At 38.7% G+C, this 24,739-nt stretch overlaps 1 protein-coding gene across 1 annotated transcript; it reads right to left on the bottom strand.

Annotated features, from left to right (window-relative positions):
• Positions 1–1,138: 1,138 nt before the first annotated feature.
• Positions 1,139–24,117, bottom strand: LOC109988211 (hexokinase-1). Its single transcript, XM_020639631.3, has 18 exons — positions 23,684–24,117; positions 20,271–20,433; positions 15,733–15,881; positions 14,785–14,904; positions 14,303–14,398; positions 14,006–14,105; positions 13,570–13,753; positions 12,758–12,913; positions 12,237–12,470; positions 11,044–11,348; positions 9,179–9,327; positions 8,858–8,977; positions 8,185–8,280; positions 5,408–5,507; positions 5,059–5,242; positions 4,793–4,948; positions 3,131–3,364; positions 1,139–2,286 (listed from the first exon to the last, which is right to left on the bottom strand). The coding sequence occupies exons 1-18, from the start codon at positions 23,744–23,746 to the stop codon at positions 2,136–2,138; spliced, it is 2,760 nt and encodes a 919-aa protein (XP_020495287.1). The 5' UTR covers positions 23,747–24,117; the 3' UTR covers positions 1,139–2,135.
• Between the last annotated feature and the right edge of the window lie 622 nt (positions 24,118–24,739).

Raw genomic sequence — 24,739 nt, 5'->3', positions numbered from 1 at the left:
AGTCTATAATGTGCCCTGTTATGCCTCTTACTGATGTGTTGTCATTCTTACTTCACTAAAACCGAAACGTCAGGAGGCTGAATATTTAATTTAATACTAGATATCAGAATTCATTGCTCTTTTTTTGAGCAGTATACTATAAAAGATAGAAACTCAAAAAACAACAACAACCCTCAAACCCAGAAGACGACAGCATGTCCAGCCATCACAAGAAAAGTTGGACAGGCCTGTAGAGTTGTTCAGTTAAAAAGTTTAAAGATTCAATACTTCCTATAAAGTATCTTATAAAATACAAACTATATTTTGATCAGTAATTATAATGCTTTAGATATTTTTAAGCCATTGTTTTTTTTTTTTGAGTCAACTAAATGCATGGCTTAATATTCACGCAAAAATGAAAGGTGTGTTAAAATAGCAGTCTTAAATTCATTCATGCAGCCACTAAAAGCGAGCTGTGCAACGGCTTGTAAAAGTCAAAGTTGAGCCCTCGAAAGTGGAACTCTACATAAATACAATCCAAAGAATTGCATTATCAAAAATCCATAACATTTCTTTATTTTTTTTATCTCTACACATCTGCAGATTATCAGATAGTATAAAACCTGGGCTGGAAATTCTGCCTTTTAGAAGACAGTTGGTAAAAATGTTTGAAAACAACGCAGTAGATTTTTTTTGTTTGGTGATAAAGTTCCCATGAAACAGACAGCAGGGTATTATGTGGTTTCCTATTTGAACATATTTTATTATGTATGCTGGAAGCTAGAGAAATACTTGTTGATAAGTATTTATGAGAAAGAGGAAGAAGAAGAAAAACACAGTGTTGATTCTGTTAAACACCACGTAGGTCCTCTGCGTCATGAGGGAGGCACTCTGACATCTCTGCCATCTCTCCCAGAGGCTGCATCTTCACCAGGCATTAGCCTGTGGGTTCTAAGCTTAGGAAAATATCTCCCTCGTTTTGTAAGGGTCATCATCTCAACTTAAAGTGTCTGGCTGTCATTGAGTTTTAAGTATTAAAGGCACACATCTGCTGCTGCTCCAACATTTAAATAAAGAGACACCAGGATTTACTCCACAACAAAATATAATTTAATGAATTCACTTTTCACTGTGTTGATCACAAATCTATGTTGATGTAAAAAAAAAAAAAAAAAAAAAAGAGCGAGAACAAAAAGAAAAAGATCCAGTGCTTTCCTTTGTCTTAATGTAAGGCATGCAGTCTCCACAAAGCTTTGGACATTGAAAGCTACAGGTTGAAACAGTAGGACACACTAACACGCTGCCACAAATACACACAGAAGCGCTCGTAGTATCCACTCCTCTCTTGGGGCCCAATAAACATTTATTCTTCGCGTATACAATGAGCAAAAATGGAATTCATCACAACACCAAATGTATAGTAGTTCACAAATAGCAACATGATACGCTAACACTTCCACTTCGGGCCTTTTCTACACTCTCGGCTCTTCGGGAAAAAATGGGATGGTGCTGCTGGAATTCTTATGTGAGTTACACTGATAGTTACACTGAAAGGGATTAGAAGCCAAACACATTGTGTGAACAAGTTGTACAGAAAATGCGGGTGATTTTAACAGCCGTGACTCTTGCATTCAACCCTATGCAGCAAGCCCTTTTGGAACAGTTTTTCTGAGCCGAAGGCGTCTGTAAAGATGTGTTTCATGTCATGACCATGAAGTTTAACTGCTGCAGTTCTAACTCTCATATAAAAAGTGCCTATCTATCTTGTGTCTGTGTTGCAAATACCTAATGACCTCTGGGGTTCAAAGTGGCCGCAGCTATATAAATACAATTATATATTTGCCTTCATATAAAAATAAAATTAGCAATACACAAATATTGCACAGCTAAGGAGTTTAGTTTTATCAGATTATTGACAAGCTATTGAGGAAATGTACAAACATTCAAATAATAAACCATCTGTAGTATAAATAAATATTAGATATTAATTCCCTATACATGCAGCATGTCTCTCTGCCTGTGTCGGGGGGCTGGAGCGAGGTGGGGCGGAGTTGGAGTCACGGCTGCCAAGTGGGTGGGTGAGTCGGGCAGTGCGGCGGGTGAAGGTCATGGTGGAGCAGCAGGAAGTTTCTCGAGGACAGATGGTATGGAGCTCCTCAGTGCTGCTGCGCCTCCAGCTCTCTCTGGCGGCAGCCCACAGCGGTGATGAGTGCGGCCCCCTTCCCGCTGCCATCCTCGGACAGCAGAAAATTCACGTCACATTTCGGGGCAAGTTCCTTCACTGTCTGCTGAAAGATCCTAGAGAAGCTGAAGAAAGAGAATTAAAGGAAACTGGTCAGAGGACAAGTAGCAAGAAGAACAGAGATGCTTTCCAGTAAAAGCAACAAACATGGGATTTCTTAAGCTTCATCACTGGTTGTAAGGCCTGTCACATGTAAGGGATGGGCGGGCGGGGGGGGCATGTGATATGATGATTTTGGATAACAGAAGATGGATAATAGACACTGGTATTTTTTCCGCAGAATATCCGGGTAAGCTAATGTAAGATTGCAGCAGGATATTATCAGGAGAATTCCCCTCGAGCAACTGGGGGCTGTTTATCTATCAGTGCATGACCATAGACTTCGCACTGGTACCATCTCCCTGCACATAATTAAACTGCTAAATTATGTTTTCTGTCCGCCAGTATGTTCCTCTCCACTCTTTTGTTGATATTGTGATTATCTCAAACTACACACAGCATTGGTATGAAGGCAACTGTTTTCATTATAGCATTGTAAAGGGGACTGTGTTGCTAGTCAGAGAAAATGAAAAACATGGTAATTTTCAATCAACTCACAAATGATAGCTAAATGTTTGATATATTTATTAGTGTTTCTTTCATATCAATACACTTACTGATGAATGACTGCTTCTTAAGCTTCCTTTTTCCGTGTTAAAAGCCATTAAAGAGCTGAAATGTCCCTTAATTAACATAATGTAAACTCCTCCTAAATTATTTTTGATCTACCCTTGTGAAAATACTGATACACAAAAGTAGATACAAGTTTTTCAGGCTGCTGAATGTGTTATATTCTGTTGTGTTTTGAAGGGGTTGAAACCCTTCCTCCCCTAAACACGCCCTCTATTATAGCCTCCTCCTGTGTCTTACTGTGGGTGCAACTTGTAGAGCGTGCCGTCTACGCCCACGGTGATATCCAGGTGGTCTAATCCTCTGTTCTCACGGATCTTGTCCACCACAGCAGCCATCCCGGCTCCACAGATCTGAGCTGCGCGGCGGGACACCGTGCCGCACACCTCCTTGACGATAATACTGTCATCACAGGTGCTGTCAAGCCCCAGCTGCTGCAGGATCGCCCTGACCTGCAGCAGTGCCAGACGATCGCTGTGGAGAAGCAGGGGCAGGGGGAGGGAAAGAGAGTCAGAGGTCAGCCAACAGCAGGAGAGTCACCAGATACCTCACAGCTGTTCCCAGAGGCTAAGGTAGGCTTAAACAGTGTATAAACTCAAGTCGTCACACTGCATCGCCCTCCTATACGCATACATAGGTGTGATATCCCCCTAGATGCTACTTTTCTGTGAACAATGCAGCTCCCACACATTTTTATGTGCGTCTCCTCTCAATCATACTTTAGTTGCTGTGTTTTTTAGCCATCGATTAAATATAAAAGATATTTTATTGCGCTGCAAACTATGTCTTGTGTTCAAAATTTTAAACGATCTTTTCCTACCAATGGGAAACAACTCATTTATTTTTTCTACTATAGAAATACATAATATTATCTAATATATTATTAATTTATTCATAGAGAGTATCTAACTTCTGTGTTATGACGTATTTCCTACTGAAACTGCATCGAACCAATCACAAAGCAGAACATAACAACGGGATGAACTTGATTGGATTGTTGTCTTCGACAAAGTTTTTTAATTGATCCAAATGAGTTAATGTCCCTGAGTGCACGATCAGTCATCAGACATTTGAAATGTTTGACAGTTATTTTGATGTAGAAAGTCTCAGATAATGCTTTAATTGAAATATAACATAAAACAAACAATTTAAATTGATTACTATTTTTAGTGGTTTCCATTCCATTCTCACTTAAATGATATAAACTTTTGTGGAGTAAAATATCTGCAGTAGTGTTTCTACCTCACTACAGTAACATGCAGAGGGATTTGCTTCTAATCGATTGGCGAGTTGAGTTTACAGATCATACACTTTTTTTCCCAAATAGACTAGATTATTGTTAGATATAAATTTGGGTTATTTAATCTGTTCAAAGGAAAAGTGAGTCATTTATTTACTATTAGTTCTTTCAGGAAATTCCCTTCACAAACTTAAATGCATTGCTCATTTAAATAAATCCCTAGATTTCTGATATCCCTGCTGGACACTTTCTATTTAGGTTAAAATGTTTTGTTTACTTGCACTGTTGTTAATTTACTGCTCTATGTGCCTTTGAATTGCCCCCCGGGGACAAATAAAGTTTTTTGAATTGAATTGAATTGAATTGGAGATAGAGGACAAATAAATCTCTTTACCAATAACTAGACATAGGAATTATTTTTAAATCCCATTTTAACCCAGTGTTTATCTGAATATGTGATTAATTTGAAACTATGCTCAAGTTAAAAAAGAGTAACTTATATTTTCTCCAAAAATGTACTTGTAGATGTAGTTTTTTTTTCCTTAAACATGATAGTTAACAGATGGCTTTATCTGCCTTTGCACAACCAACTTGATAAGTCAAGAAGCTACTGGGCTTTTGTTAAATCCCCAGCTCTATCTATCTCTTAATGATTCACTCACCTCTCTATCTGGGACAGGAACTTTGTCTCAAAGATGCCTCTGGTTTTCAGCGTCTCTGAGATTTGTCCACGGAAGAGGTAACCACGCTTGGTCAGATCAATCAAAATCTGTCTGACTATCTCTCCAAGGTACATACCGCTGCACATCTTCTCATATCTGACATGAAGAAGTAAGAAAAGTTTTATTTGGCATGCAACACGGTCTTCCTTGGTTTGATCAAATCTGCTAAACTTAGATATAGATTCAAACTGGTGGCGTCTTGTTACCTTTGTTTGCCTTCGTTGAGTGAGTTCTCATCAACTGCCTGGTCGTACTTTGTTCTGATATCGTCCAGGCAGCCGTTGTCTCCAAACGCCCCCCACTCCATATTAACACACATACGGCCCTCGTTTCCTTCTACTATCTCAATGTTCTTAGCCTCTTCCATGTAACAAGCATTACTACCCGTACCTGAAAAGACACACAGCAAAGAACTGTCTTCAAACTATCATAACAGAACCTCGTTTTCCAAGACGTGTGGATTAGAGTCTTTTTTAAGCTCTGCAAACTATGAACAAACTAAGGGATAGTATGCTAAATATGACAAAAAAATAACATTTCTGTTGTTTAACTCACCTGCTATCAGCCCCACCTCGCAGGTTGGTTCCTCATATGCACAAGTCATCATCGTACCCACTGTGTCGTTTACGATGGCAACCACGTCCAGCTCAAATTCCTAGGAAACAAACATGAATTAAATTTACAACAGGTAGAAGTATAATGAAACTACAAATCGGTAGCGATAAGCTCTGAAATCAAGAATCATGCGTTGTGTTATAATCAAATAGGCCATGTACAAAGTAGTTAAAGGTCCCATATTCTGCTTTTTCTGGTGTTATATGCTCTTTAGTGTGTTTTCCAAGTGTCCTGTGCATGTTTAGGCACATCTATGTGCATAAATTCAAAGTCCGCGGAAACGCAGCTTCTCCAACGTCCTCCTGTTACCTGCAGCATTAGCTGCATGTAACGCTCGGTTCTAGCCCCCCTCGATAAAAATGTGTCAGTGTGGTGTCATTGTCAGTGTGAGATCACTGATCTAAGTCCATTGGCTCGTTGTGGCAAGCCCAGCAGCTCATGTTTAAATTTCCGAGAAGCATGCTGAGCAACTGACCAATAACGACAGAGCGGATCGGCAGACCAATCAGAGCAGACTTGGCCCACGTGGGGTCTAACAGTGTGGGCTCAACAGAGTGCAGCTGACGGACTCAGAGTGGAGAGGGAGCAAGTACATGAAAACAGACACTTTTTTTTAACTTTAGCTATTGTGAACGTACAAAAGTAGGTACATAGATTAAATATACCAACCCCAAAAAGGGCATAATATGGGCTCTTTAAGTTATTTAAACCGTTACTATTTTAAAGCTTCAAAAAAATATTCCTCTGTAGAAAAATGTGAATGATGATGTCTTATCTATGTTTGACATAATCATTGTAAAACAGAAGTTTGGGTAGTTCTTTTAAACCTGCACCCTTCTTTTGCATCATTTGGTGTCTACATCACTAATAGTTCCAAACACCTTTGAAACTGCTCCAGAGGATGATTTGGTTGGCAGTTCTCAAACAGACTTGGATGGCTGTTTCAGGGGCAAATGTGTCCAAACAAAGACCACCTGCTAGTCATCAGATTGTCGTATTAGTGACTGACAACATGACAGGAAGGATAAACCATTTTTCAATCAAAGACTAAACCGCTTCTTTTAAACCACAAACAGTTGTTATCTCACTCCCTTCAAAGCAACCAGACTCCGTTAACTGTAATTTCCCAGGTTTCTGATCTTCCGCTGCCATGATCGGTTTATTTTTTTGTGCTATTGTGTGTTAGATCTAAGCTAAAACCTTTAAAACACAATATTCGCTAATCGCAATGACATAGCTAACATTTCAAAGCAGTGGTAGACCATTTCGTTTCAATCTAGTGTTTTTGAAGAGAGTGATATCACAGCTGGTTCTGGTTTAAAAGAAGGATCTAACAAACAAAAAGGCTGTCTCTTTGATCGTAAGCTTTTGCCTACTGTTATTAAGTTGTATGTATTGGAACATTACTTTTTGTACCTGTAAAAATATAATAATACTGTATGTCCAAAGTTTAAAAATATGTGAGATTTTTTACAATATTCATCTTGCTGCATACAGATTATTTGAAATCAGGCGATGCTGAGCACAATGCATTACACTCACAAGCTACACAATAAAATACACAAGCTGTTTCAGAGAGTTCAGGAGCTCTGCCAAACACACAAAGTACAGGGTACCATCCCTCTGCTAATTCTGAGCTTTAGATAGATCCCACACTGCACACACAGACAAACACTCCTCCATATTGTCTGACTCTGAAAGTAGTTTTTTCCGGTGTTATGACATGCTATTACTAGAAAAGTCATCACACACTGCGGCAGTCCTGCGCCGCTTTACCTGCCAGTTTAAGAATTACAGTGACAACATACTTACTCGGTTCTCCATCTAAAAGGGTGAAATCAATGTAAGAAACTCATGATGACATGATTATTATAACTTCCTGAACACACTTATCAGTAATAAAATGTCTAATGTATGTATGTGTTATTTATAGTGAGTAATGGGGGGGCGGACTGTAATGTATACCAGCACATAATACAGAGGTGGCATTAGCTGCAGGTAAACATGAAGTTTAATCGTCTTAATGCTGCTAGTGCAAAGTTGTGATTAAGTCCAAATGAGTCAGTATGGCAGGATTAGCATGGAGCTACTTCATGTATTGTAGTGGAATCTCACACATAGGTTGTACAGTTATTGTTTTGTGATGGCTGTCTGCTAATCTGCTTTAAAAGACCTGATCCAGAATAGGGTTTCCAAATTATTACCTGCCGTGTTTCAGAGTAAGGAGCATTTAAAAAAAAAGAAAAAAGAAAAGTCAAATAATAAGTAGTTCTTTACAGGAGGAACATATAGCAGCTAGACAGAACAAGCACATCATGCTAAAGTTCTTAGGATCTGACATTACATTACAAAGGATTTCTGCAAAGCTCAGTCTAATGTTTTATATCTAGCTTTGTAATACAGAATGAGAAAAGAATCTGAGCTACGAAGAACTATGTGCAAGATGCAGTGTTCCATAAAAATCTAATTTCTAGTTCAAATTCCAAGCAACAAGGGCATGGGCTAAGCAGCAAGCCAGTTTTAACCAGTAAACAATTGTTCATTTTCTAGCTCTGGCAGCAACAATGCCACAGAAGCAGTCATTCCTCACATGAAATGTTTTGTGTTGAAAATGATAGAGAACCCTTTGTGTTTGTGTTGAGGTTTGTGTTGCTGATCTTCCACAGTAGTAACGTTATAGCAAAAGAAGATCAGTTGTACTTCTTATTTGAAATTACCTCTTTCCTCTTGATGGCGTCCCGGAGAAGCTCGACCACATCCTCGCCCTCACAGTCTGTGGCCTTAAAGCCTTTGGTCCAGGTTACTAGGATACCCTGCAGAACACATTACACTGGTAACGTTTCTCACTATTCCTGAATAAATAATACAACACCTTATAGCTGTCAAAAGATTGAAGAGGTTACAGCAGTTGATTAAAAAGGTTAACCCTTAAACATCCTACACAGGGGACAACAATGGGGTGAAACAACAAAAAAAGCTATTTGAATGTATCCTTAAACCAGTTTAGTGTTATCTTTAAAAAACTTCAGCCACTTTTTTCCAACCCTTTTGGTCAGCGTTTTGTAATTATATGAAAGGGTATGATTGTTGTAGCTTCATATTTTACTGTAAGGTCATTCTCACACTAAACATTTCATACAGTGCACAAGCACGTTTGATCCTCAAAGTCCAGTTTGTTTAACGAGTTTGAGTGCTCCGTACTCTGCTCAAGCTTGATACAATTCCTTGGCCCTGCCACAGTTAGAAGATCATTGCCTTGCATAATTGAGAAATCTTGAGTATTAGAGGTTATCTGACCAAAACTACTCAAAATAGGCCAAAAGGTCAGTATAGTTTCAGTCATTTCCTCTTTGTTGGGCCTTATTTTGAAATAATTTGTACAGAACATACTGCGTCCAAGCTGGTCTGATGGCATGGGAAGGAGAAGGTGAAACCCAGCGGCAGTCGAGCACTTTTCATTCCCATGTAGTCCAGGAAGTCAGAGATGCAGTACACGATGTGGTCGAAAAGCTGGAAAGAGACATGCTTTCAGTGGGTTTGTGCACTGGGAGATATGGATATGTTGGTTTTGATTCTATTAGATCATGAAGCAGATACACAGTAGAAATATATCTTATTTGAAAATAGGCAAAGTACAGGTGCAAATCTGTAACTCTTCATTTATTTCTAAATAAATGAAATACTCAGTGGCATCAAAAAGAAAATTCTCACCTCTTCTCCAGTGCCCTGCATGACTTCGATGGGAATGGCATAGATTTTGTTATGCATCTCAACTGTTCGCCTTTTGCCACTGCGGATCTTTACCAGAAGCACACGGAAGTTTGTTCCCCCGAGGTCCAGAGCAAGGAAATCTCCGTTCTCTGTAATACAAAGGCGCTTCAAGATTAGGATCAAAGACATTACGAAAAAATAGACCTTTTCCTTAATATGTCCTGCTGCATTCCCACATTGGTTCACCCTGACTTCACATCTAAATTTAGCCTATGTACATGCAGGAAAAAGTTTGGATTATGGCTACTTGTGTTATCAATAGGGCTTTAATCTACCATGACCTAAATCAATTCTCTCTTATTTTACAAGATTACAGCTTTTTGATGCTTAAAAAACTCTGCTGAAAAAGCATTGAATTCGACTTTGTCTTCAAACTTCCAGGATTCACAACATTTCCAATAACCACTTTTTCAGTTTACTGACATACTGTAATTTACAAATGAAGTAGTTGGCTCTCCTCTTGGCTGTTATTTTCTCGTCTAAGCTTTCTAGTGCTGGTGATGTTAATCTTTTTGAGTGATGACGGTTTGAGGTAGATAATCTTTATGGCTTTTCTTTAAACAATGCAGGACAGCCTGATTCATGTGTGCTTATTATCTCTGCAGCTAGGATGTTGGGAAGTTGCCAACTAGACAAACCTTGCTTTTAATTGAACTGGGAATCCTCAACTGAACTGTTGAGTTTGTACTAAACAGTGAACACTGCTTTGAAACATGCCAGGGTAATTTAGAGTTGTATAACCTCTGATGATGTCATGTATTTAAACCTGACCTTAAAACAAGCACAGAGACATGGTTTGATTCAGAGAAAAGATGTTGATGACGTGTGAAATAGTAGAAACATTTATGAAGTGCAGCTTAAGTAGTATCTTAACAGAATGAATGTAAAATCACACACTTGGCCAGAAATACAATGGTACTGTGTGTGTAGATAAAAATATAAAGCCAGCTTGAGCCGGGGTTTCTTGTGACATCTCTGTATAACATGTGATTTAGTAAATCAATGGTGAAAAAAACTGTGTGATTAAAGTTATTGATAAAATCCACATCTAGACAATTATCTAACTGCTCTTAACCAACTTCAAATTAATAATAGAGATGAAATTAAAACAGCTTGAATAGGTGTTTATTATACTTACTTCAGCCTGCTGATGGGCGGCTTGGCTCATAATCAAATTTCATTTTTCCCTTAACTATATTTAACCATTACTGTGATTTATCAGGAGAATTTCTGATGAAGACATCATCACAGAAAAGTTTCTCATACAGAATAAACTGATTCTTAAAAGAAAAATGACATCAAACTAAAATAAATTGAACTTGAATAGATCGGGCAGTTTGAAACTCTTTTTCCCACTTGAAAGGAATGAGAGCACGTTTTTTCTCCAGCAGGCATTCTGGGCTGCTCTGATTAAATACTGTAAAGTAAATACAAATTATGATTCATGTGTTTTCACATGCATATAGAAACAAATCCTCACTCACCTTGTTATGTATTTTTGTTCTCATGTTTCATCTTAGTGACCTGATGATGGCACACTGTATACACTGTATTTACTTTTAATTTTGAAGCTTGAAACTTTTGTGTTTGTTCCCTTCATGTAAACGTTTATAAAAAGATAAAACATGTCCTCTGACACTAGAAAGAGTAGACATACTGATATATGAAATTAAAATCTGGAAATCAGAGTAAGCGTAAGCCACATTCCTGATTTTCCAACTAAGAGAGAAAAGATAGCACTTTTGAAGTTAGGGCAGAATGTCCTCCCCTTCATTCCTTACTGTGTGTTTCTTATTTGTATTCACCTGTTCCATCTGGTGTACTCCTCACAAAGGTAGGCAGCATTTTGACTGTAGCTTCCTTGTGGGTGTCCTCCTTCAGGCCTCTCTCGATCTCCACCCTCATGCGTTTCTTCACTTCTAAAAGCTGCGCTTTGCTCAGCCTGAATTCCGCCATAGTCTGCTGAATCTGGCGCGCCTGCTCCGTCAAACGGTACGCCACTGCTGTCACCATGGCTGCCCCTTTGGCACTCCCACTCTCGGACAGCAGGAAGCGGACATCTGAGTCTGGGACCAGGCGACGCACTGTCTTGTGCAGACGGCGTGCGTATCTGTTCAAAAGATTGACTCATTATACAGATGTGCTCAGTGAGACAAAATCCAAATAGTCTTCAAATTCTAAAACAAAAATGATGTTTTGACATCAGATCCTCTAAGAATGTAAAAAACTGAAGATTCTTTATGATAGTCTTAGGCGGTATTTTACACAGGCCAACTTTTTTCCCTACAGACTGAACTATGTCATTAAATTGAATCTCTTTACTTGAGTTATTACGTATTGTTATCAAAACTCACTGCTAGTATCAGCTCATGAGTACATAGGATTGAGTGATATTGTTGAAATCATTATCATAAAATGAATCTGCATATTCATCACAATATGGGGATGCTGGCATGATCACAGACTCGTCTGTCAAAAATGTTTAATAACATAAACTGGAAAGTGTAGTTTTTACTTGTTTTTGTTACATTTAGTCATTATATTAAAATACATATCCCCATTGAAATATGAACTCTATTTTTAAAGGAGTCCAGGGGCACCTAACCCAAGACAGCAAAAAAGTACAAATGTAAAAATAAAACAAGTAGAAATAATAAAACGATTGATAGACTTATAGCAGCAGGGTTTGTGCATTCATGGGCCAAATCATCCTGAAATTGTTAATTCTTCTATATATAAGGACGAAAATAGAGATCATATTATGATCGCTGAAAACAGCATTAATGAACAACCTGGTTTGCGTCCCTTAGGATTCTTTAGATCATAGTGCTTGCAGTGCCGCCTTTGATCCTCCAAAATGTTCATCTAATCAGTTTGATGTATGTTTTTGGAGTATGGAGTTGTTTTTTATGCAAACTACAACTTCTAGTATGCAGCATCACTGCACTTTCATCTCCACACAACTCTCCTTTCCGACCCTCTCTTAGAGAATACTCACTGAGGGTGCATCTTGTACAGAGACCCGTCGATGCCCACAGTGGTGCGGAGGCGTGCGACTCCTTTGTTTTCCTTTAGGCGGGAGAGGATTCCTCCTAGCGTTGCAGCGACCAGGTTTGCTGAGCGAAAGGACACAATGGTGCACACATGCTGCACAGCCAGACAGTCTTCATTTGAAGGCTCCACTCCGAGCCTTGTCAGGATTTCCATACATTTCTTCAGCCCTTCTTTAGTCCTGAATTGACAAACATTTATTGTTACTGAACGTCTCATCCTTGCTGCTGAAAACAAAAGCAACACACTACTTTTTTGAAGTCCAGACAATCGTGTGTCATTTGCAGATTTTTAAATCAATTGAACTTTATCATTCAAACAAAACATTTCATACATTGATGCCCTTAAAGGCAATAAGAAATGTTGATTTTTAATTTATGTACAAGCTTTGGGCAAGCACATCTCCCCTATAAAACCCAATTCTGTCTCTCTTGTTGCATTGCACTGCATCATATTCTTCCCACTCACTTTTCAATGGCAGAAACATGTTTTGTCTCAATCTTTCCTTTCGTCAGGAGCTCAGGAGTTATCCGTCCCTCAAACAGCAGTCCCTCTTTGGCCATCTTGACCAGAATGAGTCGAACTAGCTCTCCCATATACATCCCACTGGCCATCTTTTCAAAACTGAGAAGAAGAAACACAGCAGTATTTTAGATAAAGTATCATGGATGAAGTATCATGGATGCGCTTTGCGTTTGACATCTTAGGTTTAGTAGAATTGTTGCTCTAGGAGACACAATGTTTGAAGTCCTGCATCATATTTATCTGTTTCTTAAATAAATGTCACAGATGAACTTAGGAACAAAAAAATATATTTTTAGAATATTGTACAAGCAATGATGCCTGAAACAGAACATGCTCATATTTCATAGTAAATTAAACAAAAAAGTGAAATCAAAGACACTGCTTTATTTCACAAGATTAAACGTCTTAACTGGCACAGCTGCAAATTTATGCAACCCTCAATGAACTCTTAAGTGCTTGTTTTTTTCTGCAAAACTGGGTCCACAAAATGTTCTAAATGGTGGGTGTGTTTTGCATTAAAATTACAGCATTTCAGGTCTCTTTGTCTCTTATATAGCAGGTATTGTTTTTTTTCTTCCCCTTTTGGGACCGTGATCTTTTAGTATGGAGATGTTCTCGAGTTAAGAGATGAAATCACTAAACTCCCTAACTTTAACTCTATTAAAGTCTTCAGTTCAAAGTTAAAGTATGTTTTAAGCCAAAACCTGCTCAGAACATTGCTTTAATAGTAAAAGATTAAAGAAAAAACATCTTACAGCTGCTTCCCTGGGTTCATAGAGCCTCTGTCGATCTCACGGTCAAACTCTGTTCGAATGTCTTCCAGGGAGCCGTTATCCCCGAAGGCCCCCCACTCAGTATTGATGCACATTCGGCCTTCATCTCCTTCCACCAGGTCGATGTGACGCAGCTCCTCCATGTAGCACGCATTTGTCCCTGTACCTAAAAGGGTTAGGGTTAGGGAATTATTTTTTGCTCTTAGGAGTTCAGGAGACTGAGTGCCTTATTATTGCAGGGTTATATTTGTTTTACCTTTGGCGCCCTCTCGTGTAGAAATGTGCTCATTGTTCTTTGAGTTGCTTTATTTATGTGTTTATTGAGTTTACATTTTGGACTGATATAAATTTAAAGCAGACTACCAAATAATTGAAGAGCAAGTCGTTTGTTTCCAAAGAATATGAAGACTGTCTTTACCAATGATGATGCCGACTTCACAGCGCTGATCGTCAAATCCGCAGGTCATCATGGTGCCAACTGTGTCATTCACCACGGCCATGATGTCTGCCTCATAATCCTGAAAAGACAGGATTATATTTCACTCAAAACAAATTAAAAAAGAATCAGGCTGTCATGGCTTTGGTCTCAAAGGGCTTTTTAAAAGTAAACCATTATCAATGAATGTTTTATATGTTTTTTTTCCAATCAATAATTATATTGACCATATAGCCAACCACATGTAAATGTTTCATGTTCAAGAGAAAACAAACTTACCCCTCGTTTCTTGATTGCCTTGTTCAGCAGTTTCACAACATCCATGCCTTCTACGCCGCTGGCTTTAAACTTTTTTGTCCATGTCACTAAGACGGCCTATAAAACAAACATCTTTATGAGGCCAAGTTTTAAGTACCAGTTAGACAGACTTGGCAAAACCAGAGAGTCTTCCCATTGATATTCCAACCACAGTGCCTGCTTCCAACAGTACTGAAGGTCAAATTATACAATAGTTAGCTTTTTACAAAAGCAAATATTTACAATGGACGTTTTTCTTGAACATCCTCCAGATTGTTTCATGCTTTGCCTGGATAAGATCAAATTCAATTTAATCCAAAAATATCCCCCATCCCACATTTTAACCTCGAAACTTGACAAATGAAAGAATTAACTAACTGCGATATTGATTATATTAACGTAAAAGTTTATTGTGAAACAGTCATCCTTTTTGCTTGTTAGTCTACAACACATGAAGTGTTTACCTCGTCTAGTTTGGTCTGGGCACAGGGGAAGGAGAACGTAAATCCTACAGGAAGCTTTTTATCCTTGATCTGTTGCTTCTCCATGAAATCTCCCAGGCAATCTGCGACATGGTCGAAGAGCTGCAGACGGGAAACAGACTTTGTGTACTTACACGAGTAACACAAAATAATCATGACAAAAATAACAATACAAGCAGTTACATAAACCTGAACTCCTTTTTTAATTAGAAAGTGCAACGGACTGTGATACGAGAAAGAATGAGAAAAATACATCTTTCTGTGTTATTTATAGAAGCAAAGCAGCTACAGATTAAAACTGATTGTTTTCACCTGTAACTACCAGCTGATACCTCTATGATCGATACAGACACCGTGAAGCAGTGAAAAGCAAAGTTTCTGTGCATCACGTGCTGCCTGAACTGTGGGATGTGAACATATTTACACTGTTTGTCTCACTAACCCCCGCCCCCCCTCTTAGTGCAAACGTCCTTATTAACAGTATACATGTATAACATGTTACATGTCTGGCCAGCTGTCCCGTTGACATTTCATTAAACAGCATCTGTCTGTGCTCTGTCTGTGTAAGTCACGCTCTGATCCGATCACACGGCCTCAGACAATCCCTCATGTTTGGGTTATCATGTTACCATACGACTGCCGGCTGTTCTCTACAAGTTGACTGAAGGTTGCCGTGGCTTCTGACTCCACTTCACTCTTTATTCACAGTGTTATTGAGAAGGTCGTTTTACACACTGTTGACCCTCAATCTGACCCTTCATATACAACTGCGCTTTGTTATGAGGGAAGACAAAAACAGAAGATATCTGCATGGAAACAGTTTGAGTCATCCAGATAGTTTGGGACAATAAAATACGATCTTTGACCCTGATTTTCAAAAGTAAAACGTGAATGATATTTGAAACATAGTGAGTAAATATGTCTGTTTACCCGTGAGCCGCTACCATGGATGATGTCATCAGGTGTGTCATAAACCTGGCTCTCCATTTGAACCGGCTGCTTCTTGTCTCGTGTGACTTTAACACGCAGGATCCTGAAATTTGATCCCCCAAGATCCAGAGCGATGAAGTCTCCTTTTTCTGTCAAAATCAGAGTACAAATAATTGTTACAGATTTTAAAATGTTTTTTTATTGTGTACAAATAAAACAACAAATATTTCAGCTACAGCAGTCATCAACCGAACACTGTTTAATATATCTGAGGACTTCTTTATCAGTTGGGGCAAATAGCTTGATCAGTTTGCTTCTGATGTCACTACTTTGAGGCCAATGTATAAATAGAAGAAAAGTGTCATTTCTTTTTTATTTCAGTCGCTGGAGTTAGCGGTGGTGTTTGAGGACCCATTACAGTATTGCATGTACAGTATCGTTACCACTGCTCATCAGTCTGTAGTTAAAGTAAAACTCTTATTTATTCATGTAAAATATTTTTATATCAAAATGTAAAAGATCAACTTCATCATGAAGCTGGAATGGTGCCTTTTTATAAGCGTACAGTATAAGTGACTTTAGAGAATGGGTGAATGGGTTTATCATAAAATTGCAAACCACTGAGAATAAGATTTTCTTACTTAACACATGTTAGGTTCTAAATTATTTAATCTACAAAGACAAGTCTCCTTTGGGTCCCAAAAATGCTTTAATCCATTCTAAAATGAGGATTTTATCACTTTCTGTCTCTATCAATGTTCAGTGGAGGCATCACTAGTAAAAGAGCTTTGCCGATTATAGGCCATAGAGCACTTATCATGGTTATCTGCAAAAATAATAATGTAAGATACTCAGATGCCATTTCATCCCTGTCTATAAGAAATGTAATGCATACTATTATCATTTGTCTTTTATTAAAGGATCATTTTAATCTCCGTTATCTTTTTCTGGTTAGATAAAGGTTAGAAAAGATCATGTGTAATGCCAAAAGGAAGAAAGTGAATAAATAGTTGCAGTTGTGTCTTCACTCTCAGCTCAAGTGCATGGTCAGGTCTATTTTATTTATCTTGGCATGAGCAACACACTTCACTCAATGCTCAGTCAGCTTTAAGTTGCAGGGCATATGCAGAATACAGATCTGTGACCCAATAAAACAAAATGAATGATGATTAATGTAGGTAAGAGACAAATACAACCATAACTCTTAAGAAGCTCTTTAGGACATAATGCTTTGCATTAAGCCTGATACACTTTATATTCCATTAGTTGATGCTCAGTTGTTTTACTCTTATTGTTATACTCCAGATTTGTAGAGATTGTTCACTTAAATTTCCTTCTGGATTAATATAATCATATCTATTCTTATGTAATCAAACAACACAACCTTATTTTAAGATGCACTTTAGTTGCAACTACCAAAGGGGCTGTGGTGAATAGAGACAGTAATCAGGAACAAAGGTAACATGTCACTCATGGCAAGAAGCCAAACTGTAAATATATCCTCAGAGTTTCTTTCTGATTCTCTAACAGGGATACAACTGTGTTATATTTTATATATTTTGTAGTTGTTTTGAACCTAAAGGTCATTTACCTGCTCTGAACTGTTTAATAATTGTAAGTGAAAGGAAGTGAAAGAAGTTGTAACTTTGGTTTCAAAGTTATATTTCATTTATGACATTAATCTGACACTGATCCTAAGTTAGTACTAATTAAAAAAAAGAAAGGGATCAAGTTTCTTGCAAACAGACTCTAGTTTGTGGATATGCATTTACTGTGGCTGCAATTAGACCGGTGAGCTTTAAGTTACAGGCAAACAGCTCCAACATCCAGCCTCCCAACCGAACAATGTTCTTCATTTAGTGCCACCATGACGGCAGTGTTTGCTGCATTGCTCTTTTTTATCCCCTTGACCTGTGCGGAATGAGAAGTGACCGTGCCTGACATATAGATGTGTTAGTGATGTGCTGCAGAGTGTGTGTCCTTTATATTTTTCCTGTCCCACTATAACCTCACTGCACACTGATCTCCAGGCTACACCTTGGTTTAATAGAAATCAGTTTTACATGTTAGATTTCTTTATTTGTTTATACAGTTAAATCCCAAAAGTATCCATGTCTAACTTTCTACATGTGCAACTCCAACAGTTTCTGGCTTGTGAGTTTATTTGCCCTAACCCATCAAACTATTTTGATGGGTTGACTTTGCTTGTACAACTAAACAGCTTCATATAATTTGTTGGTAAAACTAAATGCATCCTTTTAGAAGTCCAACAACTCATACAACCCCAGAAGTCATTTTCATTGATAAAATCCCAATAGGAAAGGGTTAACACACACTTGTTCTTAGTACACACTTTGTATAAAACTATCCAGTAAGTTTGTTTTCATTACTTTAGGTAATATGTGCAAATCTTAAGCATTGCGCCCCCTCTGAGATCTTTGGCGGGCCTGGATCCCAGGTTGTATACCAATGTTCTAATACAATCTACAGGATTGATTCCTAAATAAGAGCCTCTGTTAGAAGAAAAATACGTCATCATATCTATTATCTATCAAGAAAAACACAAAGAACACATTTTATTCTCATTACTTGAGACATTCTTCCCGCCATATTTATCAGTTTTTACTGTCAGCCTCAACTCTGCCCTTTTCTGACCCCTCTGACCTCCTGTATTTGTCACAACCTGAGGCTATTTATAACGTGAGAGAAGTGAGAAGAGGGGCAGTGTGGCCTGTTTGGGGCAGCAATATGTCTGACAGGCACTTGATGTTATTTCTGTTTACTAAAAAGGACAAGCCGTGCTCTGGGGAAAACAGGCCCAGTTTGACTTTGCCCGATGTGAGTACCGACAATGGTCTGAAGGGTGATATCTTTGAGTACATTAAGCTCATTTAAAGCTGCATGTTGGCTCCGCTGTCCAACATTTAGTATTTAATCCTGTTCTACTAAAAAAAATATAATTCATTAATTTCTCTTGTTTTGCTTTTGCTATATCATTTGTCATTGTGTTACATTCTAGTATGTTATCGAGGACTCTTATTTCATTCCCATGAACATGCACATTCATAATGTAAAGCAGTTACTGTTTTATTACTGCTTGGCAATAACAGGAGATTTCCTCCAACGTGTGAGAATGAATATTTAATGTGCAAAGGTTTGAGTGAAAGTGTTGCTCATTAAATGATGTCTCAGATCAATAGAACTGACAGTATGTTTTTATCTGACAGTGTTGGTTATGAGGTGTATGCAGCCAGTAATCGGTCCTGTTGAGCCGTTTGGCCCCGGAGCTAAAACAATACTGAGGCCAAATCGAGAGCACAAAGAGGCTTATGTCACAGAGCGGGCGGGACAATTTGACCGCATCAGCACATTGTTTATAGCCAGATACAAACAGGAAACATCAGGTGAGGTTTTAACACACTAAAAGTATGGCTTCATCGATATACTTCCATAAAGAAGCTGTACTCTTTGTTTTTTAGTGTGTGAATGGGATCACTTCCCTTTCATATGAATATATTTGTCATTTTCCTGATGTTGATTATTTTCAGAAAATGGTGGCTTTCCTTATTTGTGATTGGTGAAAAAATAATGACGGCATGCATGGGCGCAGCAGCTCCCAGGACATGTTGTGTTCATTGGTTTCATTAATGCATCTACTGATCTGTTTTTAAACTAGTTTTAATGTTTCGATCATTTTTATGTCTTCAGTTATCTTTATAATTTATTCTGATATTTATTAAGTATTTTGTGTTTTGTTGTCTTTGACATCAGAATAATTACAATGAAGTTCAGTTTGTCACGTGAATTAAAGGTTGATAATAAGCTTTCAACATGCTGGACATTTTTAACATTTGATTTTAAAACAAAATGTGATAAATGTGGTCTGAAGTTAAAGATATATTTACTCTCTTTTTAATGTCTTCTTACGAGCCAATAAATCATTTAAATGTTTATTCTTGCGACAGTACTCTGTAACACTGTGGTATGTTCTCTGTGTTTCCTGTTATTTTAGATGGATGCACAGACACTGGGTGGATTTTGGTCTAAGGCGTGTATAAACCCAAACCTCAGGTAAAAGAGAGAGAGAGAGAGAGAGAGAGAGAGAGAGAGAGAGAGAGAACAGTGCAGTTTACACAGTGTTTGTCTCCAAGTTTTGGTAATTAGGAACAAGTAATTACCCAATATTGGCTACTAAGCATACAACGCATACAGTAGGGAAGGAGACGGTTTGGGGTTTAGAAAAGTGTCCATTTGCTGAGTTAAGTTGTTATTTTTCTTTGTTGTAACAGTCATAATAGTCTTGCTGTGAGTATTGTTACAACCTGAGATAACTTGTGGAATAACATCTTTGTCATAAATAAATGGCGGCTGTTTCCTTCATAGATTCATGATTTCGGCTTATCTCAGTGTTTGGATTCTTTTTGGCAGCAGGAACCAATGAAAGATGTTTTGGAATTGTTTGATTCTTACAATAATCCGTTTTTTAAAATATGATTTCTTGTCTTGTCTTGTAATTTCTTGTTCTGTGTAGACGGTACCTGATCCGTCAGGGATGGACCTGACAAAGGTGGGCAGCATCTTGAGAGTGGCGGTGGGGTTGGTGTCTCGGCCGAGCCCGTTCTCTATCTCCCTGCGGAAACGGTTCATGACATCTTTCAGCGTCTCGTCGGAGAAGCGCATGGAGTACAGGTACTTATCAATCTGAAGAAGCGGACACAAGAAAGAAACACAGGTGTCAGTGTATGAAACAGACCATATTATTAAAAACAAAAGTTATGAATTGTTTTATGTAGAGCCACTGCAGATTTTATAATGGGTTCAGACAGTTAGGGCATTTAAAGATGACCTACAGATGTGAAATACATTTGAAATGAAATGAAAAGAAAAGAGTAGCAAAGCGGTTCACAAAGGCAGCAAAATAAAACAGACAAGTCAAAGAACTCCAAGAAGAAACATCAATAAAAGTATGATTATCTAAAGGAAAAAGTAGGCCGTGCCCTGTTTCCTTTCACCTCCTTCATTATATTCCAATGCAAGGTCACCTCAGACTGTGTGGCCGCTCCTTGAACTGATTAATGAGAAGCATGTTGTGAGATTGGGCACCGAGATGGAGTGGTAGTTAAAAAGTCAATAGATTGATTCACCTAACACAAAGACTCACATATTGAGAGAGCTGCCGCCTGAACCAGGACAACTCAACCCTGTAAACCAAAAGACTGTTGTCCGATTTTAAAGTAATTCATTGGATAAGAATACCTACATTGAGTAACTGGATCTGTTGGATTACAGTTAAAGCAAATTATTGTTTTAATCCATGGACCTATTTTTAAATATTCAAGGGGTGCAAATGACAAATGGGAACAAAATGTTTTGTAAATTCTCCAAGGCATTGTTTCAGCAGCAGTAAAAAGGGCTGCAACGAAAGCCCTTGCTACAGCTTAATTTTATCGTGCATCCACTAAAAATGTTTTCCACTGACAGACTCTGAGTTTTATACTAAATGTCTGACAACATTTTGAAAGAAGTCCTACAGATGGACCCTGGGGTTTAAGAGTGCCGGTGTTATGTTGCATTCTTCAAAGCAACTGGCCTTCATTGATAAAAACAATAATTCTACCTCACAGAACACATACTGTATGTGTGCTGCTTAGATAGGTTAGTTATTTTGTGTTTTGTGTATTAGATTAATGTTATTAAGGTTCCAAACCAATGATTTAAAATACAAAAGTCACACAATAACATAATCAAAGTGACAGACGGAGAGAGTAAAAAACAATTACCTCCTTTATTCTGCAAGGTAAAAATGACTGTTTTTGTCAATGGAGTTTGGTGACGGATAGTAGTTTTACTGAGGCAATCTAAAGAAGCAACTTCTGAACTTTTTCTACCTAATAATCATTAAGAGGTAAAACTAATTCAAATAGGGTAACATGTTGAAACATTCCCCTATAATACTTTAATGAATCTCATGAATGGAATCTTGTGTGAGGTCGATTGACCTAGGACTCTCATCGTTATTGTTACATAATCACACAGTGCATGCAATGAGGAACATCACACTCACTAAGCTATACTGTGCCATGAAACACGTTCCTCACATTTGTGTCTCATCATGTTGCTCTGTGAGCCATTATTATTCTTAGCCTTTCAATCAGAGGAAAACTATGTATAGTACTGTGTCTAATTGTCTAAATATGGGGGGCTGCCATGGTTGATTTTACACAGCAGGTCACACCTACCCATTCACACACCGATAGCAGAGGCTTCTATGTAAAGTGTCCATCAGTATTATCATCATCATCAACCTTTATTTAAGTTCTCGCAGAGATCATTGAGGGCGACCCTCATTTACAATGATGCCGAGAAAACATACATAAATGATAAACAACGAGAAATGAGATAAAGCTACTACAGAAAATAAAAAATCAATAAAAGAGCATTAAGAACAATAAAATATATACATTAAAATAATTTAAAAGCTTGAAATTACTACAGTGATAAATCAGTAATTCAAATCAAATAAAACAGTTACGGTCAGGTATTGGGATAATGGAATCATTTTATTAATAAAAATTGTAAAAAAAAAAAAGGCTGGGCCTAAGATTGAACCTTGTGGAACACCCACAAGTAATGTTTCACACATTAACTAATATTCATGTGCTCACACACGGCCGACAAAGTAGTGGGAGAAACTTGGAGTTAAGTGGATTGCCCAAGGACACACCGACGTGTGAATGCAGGAGCTGGGGAACAAACCACTACATAAGGACACCTGGAAGAGAAGGGCATCCTGTCCAGATAGCAGTGTACTCTTTGCACTAACTGATTCATTCTGTATTTGAACCAGTCAAACTTTAGTTCCCAAGCCAAGTATGCAATTTCAAGTTTGTTCCCAATAATATCGGCATAATGGGTTGAATAGCCATCAATTAACTATACTGAGTATCCCGCTTCTTCAGAAAATGTTTAAGTCCTCCTGGAATTTAAAGAAAGTAAGTTTCATTTGACCAATTGTTAGCTGTTCTACATGATTTTATAAAGAGAACATTGTCGCTAAAAAGTCTCAAACATGATGATAATTCTTCCTTTTTCCTTTTGTCACTGTCCTTTAACAGAGGGGAGGCCGTTTTGTCAAATGGTAACTTCTCTATTAATATGGGCTGAATCATTTATATTCAAAACTCACATGGCTGGATAACTTCTGTCCATTCAAGGATTTCTCCCTCATTATGGACGACGATGGTTGTAAATTCCACTAACCTATTTCAGTTGAGGCACGTGCATCTACGTGCTGTGACATCACACATGACATCACAAATCTCCAATTCCCCTTACATCTCACTTAACCTCCCCAGAGATATCTTGCCGGTCTGACATCCCTTCCAGTCGCTTATTTGTACTGGACCTTGAGTCATTTTCTGTGCATTACCAGAGGTCAGATTTTACTGGTGGGGACATTTGTGTTCTGCCTATAAGTTTATGTTACCTCTGTCAGAAGAAATATGAGAATAAATGAGTAGACATGAGAAATATGAGAGAATAATGGTGATAAAGAGCAAGAATCTGTGAGTGGAGAAAGCTGCCACAGAGGGAGGAGATTGTGAAGCTCACGACTTTTCCCAACTGCTCCTCACAGCCACCTGTCTGCTTCAGACGCTCCGGAAACACTCTCTAACGAGGGTCTGTCTGTCTGCGGCCCATCCCCACCATCACCATGACCACAGCCCCTCTCAAGGACATCCATGTAAAACATGGCTAACCCATTAACAAACTAAAATAGAAATTACATTTCATAATGGCCTCCTCTTCCTCTATTTCCCAAATGCTGCATCCTACTCTCACAGCCTGAAACAGGCTAGTTATGGTTACCTGCTATCCATGGCTGCTGTAATATTACACAACTCTCCTGTTCAGCACAGAGAAGACCCAGGTTAAAGCTGCTTTCACCCACCTTCTTGAGTTGATCATCCTTCAACTCAGTGAAGTAGTAGGCCAGAAGCTGAGCCGCTATCATCCTGCCTGCACGTCCGCCCGCTCGGAGCTGTCAGCTGTGACTACGAGAGAGTAAGGAGGAAGGAAAGGAGTGAAAAGCTGCCGTGTGTTGTCTCCTATTCCCCCACGGTGATCCCCCTTTGTCCTGAAGTGAAGGAGGAAACAAAGCCTGAGCTCAGCAACCGAGGCAAGGCAAGGTTAAAGGGAAAAAGTGTGCTGAAACAAGAGTGCAGCAGTGTTCCTGCCTGCTAGTCTGCGACAGGCACACACTCACAGCCTCACACACATACACACACACGCAGTTTAACACACTAACACATACACACACAGAGAGGCTGGGTCTGAGCGTGTCTCCTCCCTCTGTGCTGCTAGCTCCCTGTTCGCTCTGGGGAGATGCAGCAGCTCCGCACTGGAATGGTAGTTTCTGTTATGCCCTGCCCCCACAGAGGACTCTCATTGGCTGGGCTGAGGACGTGAAGGAGAGGAAGAAGGGGAGGGGTAGATGAGAGGAGGGGGCTTCTCCTACAGCAGCAGGAGAGAGAGGCTGCATCTGCATGATAACCTGCCACACTCCTCCCAGCAGCACACAGACTTCCCCATAGCCGGCCGGCACGTCTTACATGTTGCCACGGCACCCAGAGGTGTACGTGCAGAGGGGCAGAACCACTACATGATGATGTCATCATCCTGCTTCCTGCTGCATCATAATCAGCATCAGCTACAGGCTAAAGGGCATCAGACACAAGCTGCAGCATCCAAACATCTCCTAACAGCTTCACACATACTGCAGCGAAATGAAACAGGCTTGTAGCTGACGGTTTTCTTATCTCCTGCAACACTCTCCCCTCGCAAAAGAAAAAAATAAATATAATAGATTTATGATAAAGCAAAATAAATTATGAACACAAAACTTCTACAAGATTATTAATGGTTCACATTTAGGTTAAGATTTTAAAAAGTAAGAAAAGGAGCAGTAAAGATAACAGGAGCAGAAGGATTCCTGCTTTTCTGACGC

The sequence above is a fragment of the Labrus bergylta genome, chromosome 1 (assembly GCF_963930695.1).
Source record: "Labrus bergylta chromosome 1, fLabBer1.1, whole genome shotgun sequence".
In the NCBI taxonomy this organism is placed as follows: domain Eukaryota; kingdom Metazoa; phylum Chordata; class Actinopteri; order Labriformes; family Labridae; genus Labrus; species Labrus bergylta.
The sequence above is the reverse complement of the archived record's forward strand: the minus strand, read 5'-3'. Positions and strand labels throughout refer to the sequence as shown.

Bases quoted from the DNA above. Each gene is read 5' to 3' on its own strand.
- LOC109988211 (XM_020639631.3), bottom strand. From the start codon at position 23,746: ATGATAGCGGCTCAGCTTCTGGCCTACTACTTCACTGAGTTGAAGGAT. The intron at 9,328-11,043 runs GTGAATACAAAT...TTTGTATTACAG, and splicing joins GAGTACACCAGATGGAACAG to AGAACGGAGATTTCCTTGCT. The intron at 5,243-5,407 runs GTGAGTTAAACA...GTGTCTTTTCAG, and splicing joins CGAGGTGGGGCTGATAGCAG to GTACGGGTAGTAATGCTTGT.